Source organism: Dryobates pubescens, chromosome 12 (assembly GCF_014839835.1).
Source record: "Dryobates pubescens isolate bDryPub1 chromosome 12, bDryPub1.pri, whole genome shotgun sequence".
Lineage (NCBI taxonomy): Eukaryota > Metazoa > Chordata > Aves > Piciformes > Picidae > Dryobates > Dryobates pubescens.
In genome coordinates, this window is record NC_071623.1 from 13,441,532 (window position 1) to 13,462,752 (window position 21,221).

Consider the following 21,221-nt stretch of genomic DNA (forward strand, 5'->3'; position numbering starts at 1 on the left):
ATACCTGTAATGCAAAGCAATATTTAAGGAGCGTTTCATGACTTTTTGGACAGCTTCATCTTCTGAGCATATTTGCTATAGGATGGTTCCAATAAATAGTCATGGTGCCAGCTTCTTTAATTTGCTGGGTTCTGAGTTTACAGACGAAAGAAATTTGGCCTGAAAACAAACTTCAGGCACTATATTTTACATGCTCCCAAGCTCTATTAATTCATTCTTTCCTATATTTTAATTTTGATGCAGAGATTCTTTAATTTTGATGCTCTAAAGGTTTTAATCTTTGTCTCATTTGGATTTTCCCCATGTATATATTTTTAGCAAATGGAGCCCCAACTTTCTGTTCTGTCACTGTTACTTGCCTCCTCTCCCTGCTCACTGTTTTCTCCTACATGTCTCCATGCCTTTTTCTATGTACTCTTTAACTTTTCCTGACTCACTCGTAACTTCCCTCTTCTTATATGCACATATCCAAGATACACAAGTTGCAGATGTTCATCACTGCTATAAAAGAATTTCTAAGCTTGTTAAATATGCATGGTGGGGGGTAGGGGGGGGGGGGGGGGGGGGGGGGCAGGGAGGGGAAGGAAGACTGATTTCAATTAGGTTTTTATCTAATCATAGCTTATTCTGAAGTTTCCAAATGTGTGCTTGTAGCTTAACAAAACCCTCTGTTCTATGGTTTATGCATTTTGTCTGTTGTTATAGTCTTTCCTTACCATCTGCTCTTTTCAGAACAGCATTGGCCATGGGAGCTGTCTCCCCTTCTAGTAGCATTTGATACTTGTGGCATGGTGGAAAACTATGTGATGGGATTCCCATCTGTTTTTCTTAGGTTGTAAGCATTCAAAAAATTTGCCTGCAGCACTGCTTTGTTTGGTTAATCTTTAAGGAAATAAAAAAGCCCTTCCCATGTGTCAGATTTCTGTGGAAGAAAAACTTCAAAAAGAAAAGGAAAATGATTTGGTCTTGAGTAAGGATCTGGATGATTCTGCACAAGAAAAGCATAACATTAAGAAAATACAAATTTGGAATATCTTTAGATCAGTTTTCTGCTCTAATTGTGCAAGGTGCAGTAGTTATCATTTTCTCTGGGGCAGGTGCCAGAGATGCTAAGTCCAGAGTGTTTTGATTTTCTTTGATTTTTGTCTTCTTTCTATTCAGAGGGTGGGGTGGGGGTTTTTTTTCTTTATTTTTCTTTTTCTTTCTTGCTGACTCTGAAATTTCAGATTGCATCTCAGGAACTCTCCAGCTTCTTTGCTAAGACAGGGGGTCTCCCTTGTGGCATAACCTAGATTTAGCCACTCTGGGGTCTGAGGGAGTGCTAATTTGCCTTTAAACTTGATTTATAACTGAGCTAATAAATCTCTGATTCTCCTTGTGTCCCTGCTTGCTATGCCTTATTAAATCAATTGATTGCATTCATCAGATTTGTGTTACCATAGCTTTTTTTAGAGTAGTTGGACTCAAAGGACTTTTTAGAGTCCTGCCCTATATTCATTATGGATGCAGTGTTTTGAGATAAAAGCTGTATTCCTGCTGGAGTTTAGTTTATTTGATGCTCAGTGTAAGAGGCAAAAAAGTGAAGATAGCTGACAAAGATAACAACAGTTCCTGCAGTCTGAGAAAAGTTTTATACCTCTTTTTTCTCCTGACTGGCTAGTGGAGCTAGCTGACAGTCCTTTCAATTTCCACTTGGGTGATGGAGCAATGGTGTGGAAGATACCACTTGCCAGTCAGATATGCAGATTGCTGGAATTTATCAGCTAGAAGGGTGGGAAAGGGCTTTTAGTCACTCTGCTCCTACCTTTATCAGGAAAACCCATTACACATACAGAGACATCAGCTGGGAAATTGAAAAGGGTATTTTGCCGCTCTACCTTAACATTGCCCTTGATAGCAAAAAGGGACAACCTTCAGAAATCCAAGGAGTATGGGGAACCAGTAACATCTAGTGTTGTTATCTAGAGAGATGTGTGCTGAATTCCTAACCAAGCAGTGTTCATTACATGCTCAGCTGTTTCACTACAGGATAATGTGCATTTTATACCCCTCACTGGAGACCATTAGATCAATGCCCTACTAGCTCTCACTTTAATAAGCTAACAGCACTAACTAGTTATGTAGTTGCACTTCTGTAACACCTCTTGAAAAACATCATCCTTGTGGTGTAAAAGTAAGATCATAGGTTAACCATTGACCATTTTTTGTTTCTTTTAGAAATCTGCTTACAGACAAAAAGTTGTTAGCCAGCTAGCTGTCATTAAGGACTCTTTGTGAAGCACTGTTAATGCTTGGCCTGCATCTCCATGGCCTTTTCCCTTAGACTATAAAATATCTATGACTTACCTTTCCTCTGGGGTGATAACAATGCCCTGAATGCATTAGAAAGAGAAGAGACCAGCAGAGGAAGCTCATTTTAAGAACATGAAGCTAAGAGGAGTGTGTGCCTCAGTATGTAAATTTTTATCCCAAAGAGCCTGGTGGATCATCCTGATTTCCCTCTCCTCAATATCGAATATACAATTACAATTGGCCAGTAGTTACATAAAATTTTGCATCACTTTCTGTTGTTCAGTCACTGGAGCAAAGAAGAAGAGATGTAACAGCTAGTTTTATGCATGCTAATGACAAATGCTCTGCAGATCTTTACATAAACTGAGCATTCATCTCTGCAGGAGCATTTCTTCTTTGCTCTGTTTTTCCTGGTTAGCACAGAAGCCTTTGAGGTTCCCAGGTTTGAATACAGCCTTTGTCTGTCTAGTTTGAGAGAGAGAGTGACTAAGGAATGAGGTAGGTCACCATGTGAGGTTTTTATGGCTGCAAAGCAGATACAAGGATGTTGACATTTGACTTCCATTAAAACTAAAAGCAGAGCCTTTCAAAAGAAGGTTTAAGGAAACGGTTGAAATTTCCAAGCTACACTTAAAAGGCTTTGTGCTGGGAACTTTTTTCCCTATGACTTTTACTTAACAGTTCTATTAGGACCATCAGCCAGATTTTAGGGGTGGGTTGGTTTTTTTTAGATTTATTGCTGTGTTAAAAAAATGTATTTTTTTTCTATATAAGCTAAAGATGTTATAGATCAGTCTTGCTTATTAAAACTCAAGCATACATATGAAGCTGTGCAATTAATGATTTTTTCCCCTCCATTTACATCCTTCTTTGTATTTTTTTTTTTTAAAGGATAATTGGAATGCAATTATTTTTAAAACATGCACATCAGTTGGTGGTTTTTTTCTTCACCCCTCAAATACATTTGGTGTAGCAGGGCAAGTGTCTTCCCACGTGGTCTCACAGTAACCCAGGACTTTCAGCAGTGCCTCTTAGAGAATGGGTTTGTAGTAATGATCTTGTTCATGGCATTGTTGCCTGTCACTAAAGACCAGCATGAAAGGGTGCAAGTGTAATGCACACTGAGTGCTTGTCCATTTGTTTGAGTTTGACTAAGAGAAATATGGATAATAATTGGGGAAATGGATTGCTGGACTGTAAAATATATGTCCTGTAGAAAGCATGGAACTTGGGCTGTAACCAAGGAACCAGTCGTCTAATGGCTTCTGGCTCCAAATGGCTTCAGTTAAGCCACTCTCAATGATTCCCTGGGCCTTGATATCAGGCCTTAATTCACTGATTTCTTTTGTTAAGATTTGCAAAATTCTCACCATGTCCCTCTAAGATTTCCCAAACTGATTCCCTGAATGCAATTAGTAGCAAGCAGAATAAGGTAATTCGCATGAGGCTGTGAGTAGGCATGGAAGTGGATTTTGTTTATGTGCAGTTGTTTGCCATGCAGAGGCCTCCAGGGTAAGATATGAAGTATGTGTCAGGTTAGTTCTTAAGCAATAGAAACCTGAAATAGTAACAGTGTTTTTTCCTCTTGCACTGCGAACCTGTGCAAAAATGTGGAAAATGTAAATCAAAATTCCTCTGGAGCTTAGAATGTTGAATGTATCCTTCATAGCCTTCCTAAAGTGGAAAACATATGAAACAAAATGAAGGGACAGAGGCTGTCCAAACACAGAGCAGAAAAATAACAACTAAAATGCCTGTTTGTCATTTAGGATTATCTGGGTGAAACAGAAGAAGATACTGATGACATAGTGGCCTCTCGTTATTCAAGTAAACATGGATGTTTGGCAAGTGGAGTATCAACAGTAAGAGCCTCCGTAGCAAACATGTTTTTATCCTTCCACAACCAACCATTAATTCTCAAACAAATAACCATAGCTTCATACCACTTAGCAGAAGATCATCTTTCATCCTACATTTGAGAATCACCCTTTAACGTTCAGATAATTTTTCTGTTATATTTTTAATGCTGTTCTCTGCAGCACATGGAAAGGGAAAACCGTTTTGCATACTCATTGGTAGATTTCCTCACATACTCGAGTTGCTACCAAGCTGGCACATAGGGGAGGCAAACCTGAGGTGTTTGCAGTACATGGATGCTCAGCTTTGCAGAGGAGCACTTCATTTACCTGAAGTGAATGAGTCTGTGGTGAGATCTCCCATCTCAAACTATTTTCTGATTGTTCAGGTTCTTGAGACACAACTTCTCGTCTCTGTGTTTGCATATGTACCCCTTCTGTGAGCTCATTTTCCATCCCCCAGTCCAGCTTCTCCCATTCTTCATGACATGATTGCTGTGCTAATATGAAAACTATTAAAGAGGGAGAGACCTGGGGAGTTTGGTGACAACTTTACTGCCTCCTGCAGTAATTGTAGTGTTGTCTTGTGTCCCGTTCTTTTGGGTTTTGTCATACTCACAAACTATGTGCTATAAATCAGATGTCTGAGTATTACAGTTGTGTATCTGTTGCAACTTAATGTTGATTTTTAAAAGATAGCTGCATTTTCAGGTTGTAACAGGCACTTGAGAGGCAACAAAATTGCCTGTTGCAGTTTGGTATTCACTTGGAAAGAAAACAGGTGATAGAAGTAGCCTTTACCTTGTCTGATTGATGCCTACCTTCTGTGAACCTCATTTGTGGAATCTGACATTTAGGATGTGGGCAACCAATGGCATCTTCAGCAGAGTTGTGGAGGCCTCTCTGGCTGCTTTTCTTCATGACTGGTGCCTAAGAGTACCAGAAAACTGCAACAAACTCCAGGTAGAAGATGAAAAAGTTGAAAAGGATGAAGAGGGATAAGGAGTTTGTATTCCAAAAGGGAATTTGGTCTATCATTAACCAATGAACTCTCCTTTCCAGACTGCAACCCCATTAGTCTCCATGCAAGAAGACCCAAGGAATACCCATGTAGATTCTTGATCCCAAAGAGATGGAATTGGTTGAATCCAGGTTTAGCTTACCTGCAGAGGAGAATGGGCTGAGAAAATTGCCATCATAGAGCAATTTTTGTATCTTGGATCTGGCCATGTCCAGACCCTTTTTCCTTCTGAATTGTGTAGTTCACTGAAACAGACACAACAGAGATGTGTGGCACTTCACATCAAATCAGACTTGAGCAAATAAGGAGACTGATCTCATTAGACCCACTTACCCAAAGCTGACTATGACTCATTGTCTCCAATGCTTGCTGGTCCCATGGATTTCACAGACAGAATTCATTTTGTTTCTTCTGAATGTTGATATGAGGCTTGCAGGTGACTAAGTGCTGACTGCATTTGGAGAGCCTTTCCTCTGTGTGCTGCCTCTGCTTTGGGATTTGTCCTTTGCTGTAGATTTCCCTTTGACCTTTCTCTTAAAGCAGGGCACCACTTTTCTTGTGCTGCAGGCCTGAGATAATCTCACATCTGAATGCTCTTGTTTCTCGGTATGCGCCATGATGTGATTTTTAATGTCACTGCGTGCTATCTGAATGGCAAAGCTGCAAACAGCAAGCTGCTTCTCCCTGCAAGAGCAGGTCAATTTTAGAGATTTTTGTGAGTTTTTTTTTCATTCCCCTTGAGTGTTGCTAGTTATTAACATCCCCCTCCTCTTATTTTTGCCTTTCCTCTGCTTATGGTAAGCCTTTGAGCCTTATGCACTGTATGGGGTTTTTTCATGTTAAGCATTTGTGCACTGTTAAGTCACACTTGAAATAATGTATGGATGAACAGTAGGCCCTAACTATATGGAGGTTTTTCTCTTTGTTTTTGTTTTTTTTTTTTTTTTAACATGAGAATTTAAAGTGCAATATGAGTACTCTGACAATGAACACATGAGCTAATAGTAGAAATATCTTAAAGGGTAGAGATTCTTGAAATCAACTGGTAATATGAAGGAGCAAAAATGCAGAGTGAACAGAAACTGTACCTCAGCACTGAAGTATTTTTCATTGTGCTCTCTCAAAGCTAATACATGAACTATGTATTTAGTTTTCCCTGCATGCTTCACTGATTCCTCTCCTGGAGGTATTAATTCATTGTCAAGACCTGTCACATCAGTAGGACTGAACTGTTCCATTGCCTTACTGCAGGGATAATATGTAATGAAAACAAATATAATTATTAGTGAGGTACAAAAAAGAGGTTCCACATTCCTCCTGGAAAATTAGTATATTCCTTAAGGACATTGCATTTAGCATATACTTCTCTCTTACACATGGAGGGAAAAAAAAAGTACATTGAATACTTCTGCTACATTTGTGTTATTTTCTTTGTAGTTTGTAAGCAATTCAGAAATTGTTTGCTGCAGTCAGAGGTCACCTGTTTGTATAGGACAGTGTCCAAGGGTACCCATTTTCATGTATGCCAGAGGTGGAAATACATAAATGGTAAAGGCTGCAATTTAGCTCCAGGAATATTAGTAATGTATCAAGTGTCACCAGCGGGACAAAGGAGGTGTTCTGAGTTAGTGTTCTAAAGTCTAATTTGTTTATTTTGATACAGCAGATACTACCTTGAGCCATGTGTCCTTCGGTACTTGAAGTATATGGAAAAGAGTAGGGTTTTTTTCTGATGTGGTGATAAGCTTTTCTTTCTTGCTTCCTATGGCTTTGAAATGCAAATTTCCTTTACCTGTCTATATACAGGTAAAGATTTATCACTGCAGTTATTCTTGCTTATTCCATCTATCTAATGCTTTTTCTCTTGATCTTTTACACTGTAATCTTTAAAGAACTCCCCAGAGGGCTCTGACAGAAAATGGACGTATTTAAACGTGCCTGAAACAGATGGTGATACTGTGAGTGCTCCTGAATCCTCTCTAGCTTACTTTTAATGTTTCTCTCTCTTTTCACCCTTTGTGTTGAAGACTATACCTGTGGGTCTTGCAAGGATTTAGATGGTTATACATATTTTTAAGGAGTCTTGCTCAATGACTAAAAAGAAAACATCCACTAGATTTCTCAGATGTCTTTGGCTCTGGCAGTGTACAAATTGCTTTTGATTTTCTTTACAAACCCTTAGCTGTTTCCTAGTTGTAACCCCCTGGAAGAGGACATAAATGGAATGAAGCGGGAGGAATGGAATGAAGCTGTAGGGGGGGAGATTCAGACTGGATGTGAGGAGGAAGTTCCTCACCATGAGAGTGGTGAAGCCCTGGAATGGGTTGTCCAGGGAGGTGGTTGAGGCCCCATCCCTAGAGGTGTTTAAGACCAGGCTGGATGTGGCTCTGAGCAACCTGATTCAACCATGGCAGGGGGGTTGGAACTAGATGATCCTTGTGGTCCCTTCCAACCCTGACTGAATCTATGATACTATGACATCCTCATAGAAATACTCTGTATGGTATGAGTAGGGGAAAAAAGAGTTTTGGGGGTGATGTTATGCTGCAGTGGAAAGGTTTTGGGGTTGTTGCTAAAACTTTTTCACTCTGGAAAAAAATGGTGACATGGTGGGGACAAAACTTTGCTCATACTTTTAGGATTACTAATGAAAAGCAAGTGCTGCTTTAAACAAATGTGCTTTTCTTCACCATGAGGGTGGTGGAACACTGGAACAGGTTGCCCAGGGAGCTAGTTGAGGCCCCGTCCCTGGAGATATTCAAGGTGAAGCTTGACAAGGCTCTGAGCAACCTGATCTAGTGGAGGATATCCCTGCTGACTGCAGGGGATTTGGACTAGATGACCTTTGATGTTCCTTTGCAACCCAAACTATTCTGTGATTCTACTGTCTCCATTATGGGAAGCATCCTTATTAACTTTTTTTCAGTGGTTTTATTGACAGTTGTCTTATGAGACTCAGTAAAAATCAGGTGGACAGCTGAGCCAGAAAGGTGATACTTTTTTACTGTTTGGAAATTATGTGAGCTCACAATTTATGTAGCCTGGGTGCTCTTCAGTTCATGCATGATCTAAACAATGGCACCTTAGATTTAATCATGATTATAAGAAAGTTTTGGGTCTTGCATAGAAAAGCATCAATGATGTAGACATTTAAACTGTAGTCAATTATAGTTCTTGTTCCTTTTTACATCAAATAGAGGAAAGTGGTATTTCTGTTCTATAAGATATCTGTTTTCATATCAAGTCATAACAAGTGTGAAAATATTGCAAAGCTGTGACTATGAAAAAAAGCACCCAGATTCTGGATATGTGTAATTTCTTTAAGCCCTTTTCTGTCTCCCTCCAGACTAGCATTAACAGCATGCTGAGTGTATATAGTGAAACTGGTGACTATGGCAACGTGAAGGTCAGCGGCGAAATCCTTCTCAGCGTCAATTATAGCTACAAAACAGGTGCCCTCAGCATCCTGGTGAAAAGTTGCAGAAACCTGGCTGTTGCAGATGAGAAGAAGCAAAGGACTGATCCGTAAGCACAGAGAAGAATTTCCTTTAAGGCTCTGCTAGGCTCTTGTCAACGAGATCATGCACAGTGATGTAGCTTAGAGCTGTGATATGAGCCTGAGAACTCACAGGATCCAGCTGCTAGTGTTTTGATGATGATCAGTTTGGATTCCCTGTGGAAAATGCATTTTCAATTTATTTCTTAGAGCAACACATGCCTCCTCTGGAGAAACAATAAGATTACTGAAATTATCAACCTGCTTGATAGCAACCTCTGCAAAAGGGCAAAGCATATGAAGGAACAGGAAGGCTGAATTGATTTCTTACTTTTAGGATCATAACTAAATATATGAAGAGAGTGTTTTGTTTGGGTTTTTTTTTAAGGGAGGGATAGAGGTAACTTTGGTTTTGCTCATGCATACATTCACTTTGCTAGGACCATGTTTTCTGAGCTTATTCTAGTTTTCAGCATAATAGGTAAACTCTGTCATCAATAAGTAATAATTAGCATGCGTACTCATGTGAAATCCTACTGTGTGCAAGGTAGGAAGTTTCTCATTCTCTTGTATTTTCAGTGTATGTGTTTGCATATGTGTGGTGGGTTGAAATTTTCCCCCAACATACAATTGCCAGACTAGCTCAGTTGAAAGCAAATGAAGCTATATTTACAAGCCAAATGACAATCTAGAAATATGAAATGCAATGAATGTGCACAAAATATACAGTATTTACACATATATTTATGTTTATATACATACAAAATTTACAAACCACACAAGAACCCCCCCGAACAAAATCAGGGGGCTACTAATAGCTTCCCCCTCCCTGCTCCCTTCCCCCCTGTACAAGGGACAAGAGAAAGAGCAGAGAGTTGCTGTTAGTACTTAACCACAGCAAAGAGCACAGCCAAGGTCAGCAACAGCTAATCAAAAGCCAGCTAGTATCTGCCAGAGTGAAGGAAGCCGGAAAGAGAGGGAGTTAATTTACCAAGCTAACTTTATGTTGGTTTGCAGACCAAGGGGATTATTTACACTTTATCATTATTTTCCTTTTTACATCCAATGGTAATTTCTTTACATTCTATCACTTTCTGTTAAAGATCTGTGGAAAATTTTCCAGGCACAGTCTAAAACTACCACTATGTGTAACCAGTTAATAATAACATATTACAAAAGGGGAAGCCTTAGGAAAGCTTTCTGCATTTCTGAGGATGACTAAAGGAATTTAGCTTTGCCTTTTGCTATTCTGATCCTATCTGAGTATCATTGCTCTCTTTGTGCATAGTTCTGTTACCTGTGTTCATTGCTTACACTGTGAGCGTTAATTTTCTCTTCTATGTAGCTGATGCAGCATGTCAAGTCCTTGCTCAAACTGGTCATTTTTATTCCTTGCTAATAATTTACTACTTGATCTGCAGGTATGTCAAAGCATACCTTCTGCCTGATAAGTCTCGCCAAAGTAAACGCAAGACCAAAATCAAAAGCAACAGCACCAATCCTGAATTCAATGAAACACTGAAGGTGAGAACACTGCCTCTCTCTCAGGCTGTGTTGAATGTTATGCTTGTGCTCATAGGTGTTTTCTGTAAGTCTTCCAGTATGGAGATTAGAATTTGGAAGAGATGCCTCAAAAGGAATGTATTTAAGCAAAGCTGTGTAGTATTCCTATGGGTTGCAATTTCTGGCTTCCTGCCTTCAGGGAGTGTTTTCGATTGGTTCTCCCCTTTATAGGTAAAACTTCAATTAGGTTCCATAGGTCTCTTTCAAAGCTGCTGATGGTCCTGTCTAACCTAAGGTCAGAGATGTTAGAAGCATCTTTAAATTTAGTAAGTCCTCAAGTTAGCAACTGATGCTGAAATGCAGCTAGATAAAAATTTCCCATCTGAGTGATTTTGAAGAGAAGATAAACTTTTTTTGGTAAAAGCTGAATTTCTCTGGAGGCTCTGGTGGACTTTGTATTCTGCTGCAAAAGATAATAGATGACTTCCTTAGAGGGCTGGTGGAGCAGAGCAGCCAGGCTTTTTCCTTTCTTGCCTTTTACCCACCTTCACTATACAGGCTGAACTATCCTGAGCTCCTCATGAGCTGCTTATTCTCTTCCTTAGCTCTGGTACAGGTGGGAATGGCAGAGTTTCTACCTAGTTCAGTGCCAGGCTGGCACCCTGACAACATGGCCCCTAGTGATTTCCCCTTCCTCATCGAGTGATGAGAGTTATCCCAGCTGGCTGTCAGGAAGGCAGAAACTCTACAGCTTCTCAGTGACATTTTAAGTTTCTTATAATAGAGGCTCACAGATGTTCGCTGGCCAGTATACTTGGGTTAACCTGGCTACAAAACCATTTTGCAGACTTAAACACACTTAGCCTGAGCAGGTTGCTTGCCAAGGGAGAGTGTCTTGCATAGCTTCAATTTTTTATGGCCTATAGTAAAGCTAAGACTTGCCTGAACTGGAAAACAGAGGTGTTGGACTCTATTTAGCAAGGAACATAGCACTAAGCAAGTCTGCTAGTTGGGAGCTCAGTGAGGACAGGACCTGGCAGCTTGATAAAATGTGAATTGTAACTAAGGGAGCTTACTTGAATTGTGAGTAGGTAAGCAAGAGCTGCATCTGTCAGAACCATTGTTACCATTGGAAAAGAATAATCATTAAATCTGTCTGTCTTCCCTGGAGTGCATTAGAAGGGATGTGATTAGCAGGTTGAGAGAGGTTCTCATCCCCCTTTAATCTGCCCTGGTGAGGCTACATCTGGGCCTATCAGTTCAAGAAGGACAGGGAATGCTTGAAAGAGTCCAGCACAGAGCCGCAAAGATGACAAAGGGAGTGAAACATCTCCCTTATGAGGAAAGGCTTGAGGGAGCTGGGGCCTCATGAATGTTTATAAAGATGTGAAGGATGAGCATCAGGAAGATGGAGCCAGGCTCTTCTCAGTGATGTACAATGACAGGATAAGGGGCAATGGGTGCAAACTGGAGCACAGGAGGTTCCATGTCAACATAAGGAGGAAACTTTTCACTGTGAGTGTGACAGAGCCCTTAACCAGGCTGTCCAAGGAGCTTGTGGAGTCTCCTTCTCTGCAGACATTCAAAACCCACCCACAGGACACGTTCCTGTGTGAGCTACTCTAGGTGATCCTGCTCTGGCAGGGGGGTTGGACTAGATGACCTTTCAAGGTCCCATCCAAACCCTAACATTCTGTGATTCCCACCCTGACTTTTATTTTACTGCTGCTAAATATGACATCTCAAAGTGGAACTGTTGGCATCTGGGATTATGCATTGTGGATATATCTATACGTGAACAGCCTACTGGTGTGACTTGCCAACTGGCTTGACTGTTTCAGCTTTTGGAGGACGTATGTCTGCATCCAGGCATCGTTCTTAATGCACAAAAGAAAACTTCTGGGTCTCCTCAGCTAACACTGGGAGCAGGGTGAATTTCAGAGAATTAATGGGCTTTTTTCCTAAAAGCAGTGTGCAGAGCTAGAATTCCAGATGTTTATAATTTTCTGTGGATTTGCTAGAATGTGATGTTTCTTCAGAGGAGTTTTTCAACAGCTTTCAAACCCAACAATGGTTACAAAGACTGAGGCACTTGCTAAATGCTTTGCAGAGGTATTTTTGCTTGTGTTCAGAACAATTGTTCAGAAGTTGCAAAGATACAATTAAAAAGGAAAAGAGGACATGCTTTCTAGAAAGTAGTGTACACAGACTTTCTTCAGGGGTGAAGAAGTTGGGATTTCTTCTTACAAACTAAACTTTGTTGTTGATCTGCTTCTGTTACATGAACTTAAAAGGAATCAACAGGATCATGATTTTAAGCATTGTCATTTCCTTTGTAAACATAAATGTCCAGTGAAGAGCAGTGGAAAAACCCCATCATGGTAGTGGGAAAAAACCAATTATGGTAGTAACATAAATTAGCATTGCATGCATGCTTAAAAAAAATGAACAAAAAAGAGAGGCTTAACATTAGAAGCTTTCTAGCTAGATAGATCTTGTTTGCAAAGAAAATAAATCTCCCTTTTATGCTTCATTTGTTAGCTGCTGTGGGCTTCGTGAAATTGAGCTAGAGCTGTAAAAGGCTCCATGGAAACTATTATTTATGCTTATTCTAAGAGCTTTGTGGGTTTTTTCTTCTCTTTTTTTTTTCTGTTGGTAGTATGTCATCAGTCACACACAGCTAGAGACCAGGACCCTCCAGCTTTCTGTCTGGCACTATGACAGATTTGGACACAACAGCTTCCTTGGGGAGGTGGAAATTCCATTCGACTCCTGGAACTTCGAAAATCAGGGCGATGAGTGGTTTGTGCTCCAGCCCAAGGTAACAGTTTCCAGGGGCTGGCCAAAGTGTTGTGAAGCAAATTTAGCAAGGCTTAGCTATTTTTCCTTTGGAATGAGTTTATAAATTGGTGGCTTCATAAGTGTCTTATTGTGGGAAGAGAAAAAATATTTTGGTTCTTTATTCAATCAAAACAGACTGGGTTTAATGTCTTTGATGAAAACTTTACACATAATTGGCTACTTAAACAAAACCCCCATACCTCAAAGAATTTATGAGTTCCTCCTGTAATAAACTACAGTGGAGAAATGGTCCAGTAAAGAAATTGATGGGTTTTATTTTATTTTTTTTTAAATAGCACTTAACCAAAGGACATTTGTATCACCTCCCTACCCATTAGAGTTAATGAAGTCTGGAGAGTTCATTAAAGAAACACATCTTTTTTTTATTGTCTTTTCCTTCAAAGTGCTTCACACTTTTCAGCTGTGACAAAACGACTTGCTAATCTCACCTTAGTTAGGAAGGCACATGATAAGGATTCTCAGTAGGCAGATTAATTGGTCTGTGAAACAGGACTTGTGTTGTACTTAGCTAAGGATAAGATGACTTCTGTGTCTAGGGCACCCTCCTGCTTTGGCAAAGGTGTTTATTTTTTAAAGAGGTTCAAAGAGCTGTTGTAAGATATAGGATTAAAGGCTTCTGCCTTGCTTGCTCCTGCAGCAGCTAGAATCCCCAGAAATTCCAGTGGTTTAGATTGCCATTTCAGAAAGTGTATTTTGCTTGCTGCAGAAAAATCCAAGGTTTACTGGAAATAGACTCAGATGATTTGTTTGGCCTGTGTTTATTACTTTTAAGAAAATAGTGTTACTATTTGGGAGTGTTCAACTTGTGTCTTTCAGGTGGGAGGTGATTCAACTTGCTGTGTAGTTCTCAGCGTAGCCCTTTGTGAGGCTTACATCCAAACTGTCACAAATTATAAAATTCTATTTTAGCAAATATTTTGCCAGGAGATACACAAGGAAATGTGTTGGGGGGTTTTGTTGTTTGCTTTTTTTCCCCCTTTGAACATTTACACACCCAGTTTAACAGTTCAGTTTTGTTATTAAGGGTAATCACCAGCTCTTCCTTCATGATCCAGACAAGGTAAGACGGGGAAGGGAAAGTGGCTAGTGATGGCAAATGCATTTCAGCCATCACTATGTCCTTACAAGCTTGCTATGTAGGTTGTTTTTGTTGGGTCTGCACTTGAAGTAGAAGAAAAGTCTACTATCTGGTGTCAGATGTTTCTCTTTTTCAGTACTTACTGGTTTAAAACAATATGATACACATCTAGCATTTGGTTTGCTTTCAGTTTGTAGGCAATGTTGATCTGAAACTGAGCTGCAGTCTCTCTGTCATCCCACTTCAATCTCTTGGGATTTGTGTGTGTATGGGTGGCTTTTTTTTATCATAAAAGTGAGGGGAAAAAAGACCTGAGGCAGACATGAATCTGTCCTGCTCAGGGAAAAAACATGAGGCTTTTTGGCCATTCCAGCTGGAAGACATTGTCTGACTATTTCCAAACCCGTTAAAATTCTTTTCATTTTTGTTTTTTACCAAAGAAAGCAAACACAGAATTGGTGTTGTCTGCCTCCTAAATTGTTATAAGTAATGTTTCTATTTTACCAAAGAAAGCAAACACAGAATTGGTGTTGTCTGCCTCCTAAATTGTTATAAGTAATGTTTCTATTTTACCAAAGAAAGCAAACACAGAATTGGTGTTGTCTGCCTCCTAAATTGTTACAAATAATGTTTCTATTTTACCAAAGAAAGCAAACACAGAATTGGTGTGGTCTGCCTCCTAAATTGTTATAAGTAATGTTTCTGTTTTACCAAAGAAAGCAAACATGGAATTGGTGTTGTCTGCCTCCTAAATTTTTACAGATAATGTTTCTATTTTACCAAAGAAAGCAAACATGGAATTGGTGTTGTCTGCCTCCTAAATTGTTACAGATAATGTTTCTAAAGTTAAAATTCTACTCAGATTTTTGATCTGCAAAGACAACATTAAAAAAAAAGTTATCAAGTATTGCATTTTAGGTTTAAAGAAGGCCCAGGTTAATAGACATGCAAATTACATAGTGTTCTCCTGTATGATCTGCCTGATAGAGACAGGAATGGCAGTGAAACATTTCCCAGGCTTTATTGCAGTGCTTTATTTGTTCTAACATGAATCATTGAGATGCTTTAGTACAAAGGTTGGAGGCTTTAAGATGTGTTCCTTCTAGAAGCATTGAATGTCTGTTTTCGAGAGGACTGTGGTTGTATCAGAAAAAGCAAACAGTTCTGTGATTAAACAGGTGCAGAGTCTAGAGACATGTTGTATGTGAGGAGGTTAAGAAATTGTTCCTGATGTAAGAACTTACACCATCACTTGTCCACCACTGGAGCACAAAAACTAACCTTCACTGCCTTCATAGGAAACTTGATCCAAAACTTGCATAGTCGAGTGATCTGACTGACTGATAAGATTTAGGTGGTGTGCAAATAATTCCACAGCCATATACTACAAGTTTTCTTTTGACCTCTCTTGGAATAACTGGCATCAGACAGTGGTGGAGGCAGGATCATTTTCTCAGATTCTGTGTTGCTGTAAAAGTGTTTCAAAGTCACCAAAGGGCCATGCTGTTATCACCAGAATGGGTTTTCCCCCTATCCCATACTTGATGCCACCAAACATGGTTAGTGCTTTAGCCTTGAGTCTGTAACATTGAAGGCCTATCACCACGAATGTGCACATCACCGTATGTACCTCTGGTGGGGTTTTCTTGGTTCTATTTTCTCTTGAAAAAGAATTCTGACCTACCTGAGCAGTCAGGAAACAAGCTGAATGCACTTCAAAGAGGTAGTGTCACTGATCAGACATTCGACTATAGGCAGTTCTTTAAAGGCTTGTGTGGTACCTTGGTGTGTGTTTCTCAGCACTGCTGGGTTCTCTTCCTTTATACATCTGCTTTGTCCATCTTGAGAGTTGAGGAAGATTTATACACAATCATAAAAACAGAAGCAAGTACAGAAATGTGAGCATCTGAGTAGTCCTGCCTCCATGAGTGAACATTGGTGAGCAAGGTCAACATATGCCTGAGTATTTCATGGACCTGATCTCAAATGTAAATGTAGAAGGTTTCTTTTTTTCACTGCTCCTTATTTTTCTAGAAGTCAGTTTGAACTGGCATAATATGCTCTCTCTGTGTTGCTGTGGTGGTTTGGTTGAGGGTCAGATGCCCATCAAAATTGCTTATCACTCCCCTCCTTAGAAGGGTGGGGGAGAGGGAAAACAGAACCAAAGGCCTGTGAGCCACGATAGAAGAAATTTAGTAAGATGGAAAGCAAGAGCAACAGCCATGCACAGAAGCAAGAGCAAACAAAGATGTTATTCTTTACTCTCTATCAGCAGATGATGCTTGGTCACTTCCCAGGGGGCAGGGCTTCAATACACATAGAGGTTGCTCCAGAGGACAGACACCATCAACAAATGTCCCCACACTTCCTTCTTTCACTTAGCTTATATATCTGAGCTGATGTCATATGGCATGGAATGCCTCTTTGGTCAGGGTGGGGTAGCTGGCTCGGCTGTGTCCCCTCTCAAGAACTTGCCCATCCTCAGCCTTCTGTTTGGGGGGAAGATGCTGGAAAAACACAGCTTTGGTGCTTGCCTCTGCAGTAGCCAAACCACTGCTGTGTCATCAACGCACAGCTACAGCCCTGCAAAACAGAGCACTGGGAAGATGCTCTGGGGAGAGTTAAACCCAGCTCAGCCAAACCAAATACAGTTGCATCTGTTGATCTTAAAATGTAGATTCCAACTTTTTACAGCGTGAATGGAATTTCAGCACACATCAGTGAAGGCCTAATGTCCTTCTAACAAGGATGCTCTGAAGAGCACTGAATGCATTCCTTCTGGGCAGGATTCAAATATTTATAGAACATAAGGATGCAGAAATAGCAGCTGTGCAGAAAAGATTTTCAAGCACTTTTTCTCTTTCAGAGCTGGGGTCTGCTCTCTTCTCTCACTTTGGTTCCCCCCACTTTCATTCCAAGAGTGACTCAGGAGTGACTCTTCTAAAGTATATGAAACCAATTACATTTTTAAATTCCTGATTGGGGGATATAAGGGCTGGATGTCAACTTCAATTAGCTACAGTTTATATGTCCAGAAATAAGTTTGAGAGGTTTTCTTTTTCTTCTATTTGCCCTCTTCATTTATGGTTGTTGGGTGACAGTCAGACTCCATGATATTAAAGGTCTCTTCCAACCTCGATGATTCTATGTATTGTTCATGCTAGATCTTTCTCTCCTGTGTATGTTCGCTGAACAGCCTCTAATGCCACATGGCTTTATTCTTCTGAAAACTTGCATTTCCTAGCTCAGAATGTTTTCTAAAATGGGATTGCATTCAGTCTGCACTACCTGATGATCTGAAAGTGGGCTAGTGTGTCTTAATATGTCTAAGAAGTGTTTCAAACCCTATATTGGTATACCAAAATCAAAAGGAGAAGGTGAATGGTTAACCTTAACCAGATTTCTGCCTTGTTTGTTGGTTTGTTTGTGTTTATTTTTATTTTCTTTTGTTTTCTTTCTTTTTTCTTTTTTACTTTTCAGGTGGAGGTTACAACAGATGTTGGACTTCAATATAAAGGAGAACTCACAGTTGTTTTACGTTACATTCCTGCAGACAGAAACCTAATGCTTCCTCTAGGGCAGTTTCAAGGTACAGCAGGCATTCGTGGCAACATATGCTAACATCCCTCTGAATGTTAAGAGCTCTAACCCAGGGTGAAGTCATGGTATTGCTGCAGATTGAAATCACACTTAAACACATTAGTTGTCTTTATCTGGACATTTTGTATCCTGTATTTCTCCTGCTGCATCCTCTTCTCTGACATTGAACTTGAGGGGAGAAAAGAGAAGAGGATTGGGCAGTTAAGTGTTGATGCATGGCTGTAACCTAATAAAAAAAAAATCCAGACATTCTATTACCTGGTTGAGGACAGCCACATAGAAATATATTGTCTACATCATAGTCTGTGGGTTCTTTGTTCAGCCAGTTAAATTCAGTGTATAGCTGATCAAAGCAACAGACTTCACTGAGTTCTTCTTGCTTCCTTATCCTTAAGCTTACCAATCTTCTCACATTCACTCTTCTTTTTCATGCTGATTTACCTCTACTCAGTTTTACTGAAGTGCTGCTGTAATTCAGTCCTGTAAAATGTTACTTGAATTCTTTAGGGAAAGCCACTACTTTCATCAACAATGAACAGGGGGAAACCGTTACTAACTCTCTGCATCGTAGCAGCATGAGGAACAGCAGTTATCTGAAAGGACAGCAACCACAGGGCAGCACCTGAGGGTACATGGATATTCCAGACACAGGTCTTAGTGTCAGTAGTGCTTGTTAGCACTTACAAAGCTTGCAGTTCTCATCTGGGGTACTCTGTCCAGCTCTGAAGCCCTCAATATAGGACATGGACCCGATGGAACAGGACCAGAGGAGGGCTGCAAATACAGTCAGGGGCTGGAACACTTCTCCTGTGAAGACAAGCTGAGGGAGCTGGGTTGGTCAGTCTGAAGAAGACAATAATCTAGGGAGACATAACAGTGACCTTCCAGTACCCGTAGTGAAGGGGACCTACAAGAAGGCTGCAGAGGGACTGTTTACAAAGACCTGTAGTGATAGGACAAGGGGCAATGGTATGAAATTAGAGAAGAGTAGATTTAGATTGGATGTTAGGAACAAGTTCTTTACCACGAGGGTGGTGGAACACTGAACAGGTTGCCCAGGGAGGTGATTGAGGCCAAATCACTAGAGATAATCAAGGTGAGACTTGACAGGGCTCTGAGCAACCTGACCTAGTGGATGATGTCCCTGATTGCTACAGAGTGATAGATGACCTTTAGAGGTCCCTTCCAACCCTGACCATTCTATGATTCTTTCTGTTCATTTTAGTAATCCACGAATACTTATATTTGGATGGAACTTCAGACATGGTACTTGGTTGTGTCCAGCCAGTTACATGCTCACATTATTTATCAAATATGGAGTATTTTTTCTGTCCCTGCCTTACTAGCTTTTCTACCTGTGCAGAATGAGAATCTTCTCATAAGGAGTACTTTAATCCCATTGCAGCAAATGATTTAGAAAAAAAAGATAAAATCTAGCCAAGAGAGTTTGCATTTCCAAATCAGTCTTGTAGTGCCTGTATAATTTTTGGTGATGATTTTATAACTCTCTTCTATGTATAGGAAAGAAGAGCTTTAAAAAAGGGAAAAAACGAGACTCTCACGTGCCCTCTGGAGGTATATTAGAAGTCCTCATCAAAGAAGCAAAGAATTTAACAGCAGTGAAATCAGGAGGCACTTCTGACACTTTTGTGAAAGGGTCTGTGTTTCTTCTCTCCATTTCTTTAACGGCTGAGCTGCTTCATATATTGACTGACCACATTTTTTTCAGTGTATCTGTATGTGTAGAGTAGCAGTCCTGAAAAGCAGTTGTCACCTTGAAGCAATATACTGAAGGATACTGTGAAATAAGGGCAGAGGTATGAGTTGTCCCAGTGGTTAAATACAACTGTATTTAAATACCACTTGATCCAGAAACAGAACCATTCATAAACAAGTATCCAGTGTGCTAATGTGCAGGCTTCCACTGAATTGGCAGAGGGAGGTAGGTGCATATTCATCATTCCTGGAGGCAAGAAGTTGTAAATTAGGGCTCTCACATTGGAGATGATACCTGATCTGATGGTGACATTTTCATTTTCAGGAAATCAAAACAGTGTATATTTTTCCCTGAGAGGAATAGCGTGACTACATCCTGAATAAGGAACTTGTTTTCAGGAAGGGACAAGCCTGTTTGGATTCCTTGCAAAACTGCAAACAGCACTTACAGAAGCTGGCATGCTCCTTCAATCTAAGGCTCTTCCTAATGGATGTCACAGAAAGAGAAAATTCTTTGTGTCTGGCAGTTCTATTTTGATTCAAGTAAATGTATCAAATGATAAAAGATTTTTCTCTTATGGATATTCACAAATGTTACCAGAAAGCATATTCCAAAAGCCAAAAAGGGCATACACTGATTTCCATCAGTTCTCTGCTTAAACATGCCTAGGCTTGCCCCAGAACAGGGGGGTCTGCACCTGACATGTGGCTAGAGGTTGGGGAGAAGGGCCCATGTGTGTCAGCCAACCACATCCTTGGGGAGGTGCTTTCCCCCTTGCTTCCTTTTCACAAGCTTCTCTGCTTTCCCCCCACCCAGGCTCCACATGGGTGGGAGGGGTTTGGATGCGCTGCCACAGCGTGTAGTGTTTTGTGTTGGAGAGTCAAAATATAAACTATCTAGAAAATGTTTCACTTAGGATATGCTTGTGTTTGAGCAAGAAGAATATCATCCTGCATACCTCATCAAAGTGGATTTTTCATAAATATAAGTTGTGCATTAGAAATGTTACATTTTTCTTTGCTAGTTTTTGCTCTCAATGCTAGCTTTCAGAATTGCTGATGTAGAGATATGGCCTAGCTCAGTAGAATCAGTTTGAGTGTTGTTACTAAATGGGGATTATAGAAAGCATCCTGGCTTTAATTCTTGATCTTGTAGCGTGCTTCAAACTACCACTAAGTTTATACACTTCGACAGACTGGCTGATCCCACTATGGCTTGTCCCCACCTGGACTTTTCAACAGACTTCAGGGAGAAAATGTTTTCTGTGGCAGTAACAGTGTGTGGCAAATAATACTCTGGACTGTCTTAAGTGTGTGGTGTCTGCTGATGCTGACGTGGATTATTCAGTACAGTGGAACCAGAGCCTGTTTTCCTTGGGCTATTGATTTGTCATGTGTCATGGCCAAATGCATAATCTAGTTGCCATGAAGCAGTTGAGATGCTGCTGGTCTAATCTGCACTGTTAGTTTGAGGTAATTTGATGTAGAGGTAATTTACTGCCCACTGCAATAAACTAGCTCATGCTTATTGTTCTGTAAAAGCCTGCACAGGAATCCTGGTCTGATTTTCTTTGTATGTGAGACTTTTTTAGCAGTTACTGCAACCACACAGTTACTCCATGAGTTTTGATGAAGGAGGTGAAGGTACAGGCTATGGAAAATTGTGGACACCTCTGATTTTCACCTAGAGTATTAAGTTCTTTCAGTTTCACCAAAGAAATTACCCACTAAAAATGAAATTCCAAGAGCTTGCTGGACTTTACAGCACCTGTACTCAACACGCTGCACTCAACAGGG

General features: G+C 40.3%; 1 protein-coding gene across 1 annotated transcript in view; it reads left to right on the plus strand.

Annotated features, from left to right (window-relative positions):
• The window catches only part of SYTL5 (synaptotagmin like 5), a 60,219-nt gene that overhangs the window by 35,981 nt on the left and 3,017 nt on the right, over window positions 1-21,221 (plus strand). Inside the window, exons 9-15 of the mRNA XM_054166069.1 lie at window positions 4,062-4,154; window positions 7,062-7,127; window positions 8,516-8,694; window positions 10,087-10,189; window positions 12,828-12,989; window positions 17,589-17,697; window positions 19,230-19,365. Coding sequence (XP_054022044.1) covers window positions 4,062-4,154; window positions 7,062-7,127; window positions 8,516-8,694; window positions 10,087-10,189; window positions 12,828-12,989; window positions 17,589-17,697; window positions 19,230-19,365 — 848 coding nt within the window. The remainder of the gene's footprint in view (window positions 1-4,061; window positions 4,155-7,061; window positions 7,128-8,515; window positions 8,695-10,086; window positions 10,190-12,827; window positions 12,990-17,588; window positions 17,698-19,229; window positions 19,366-21,221) is intronic.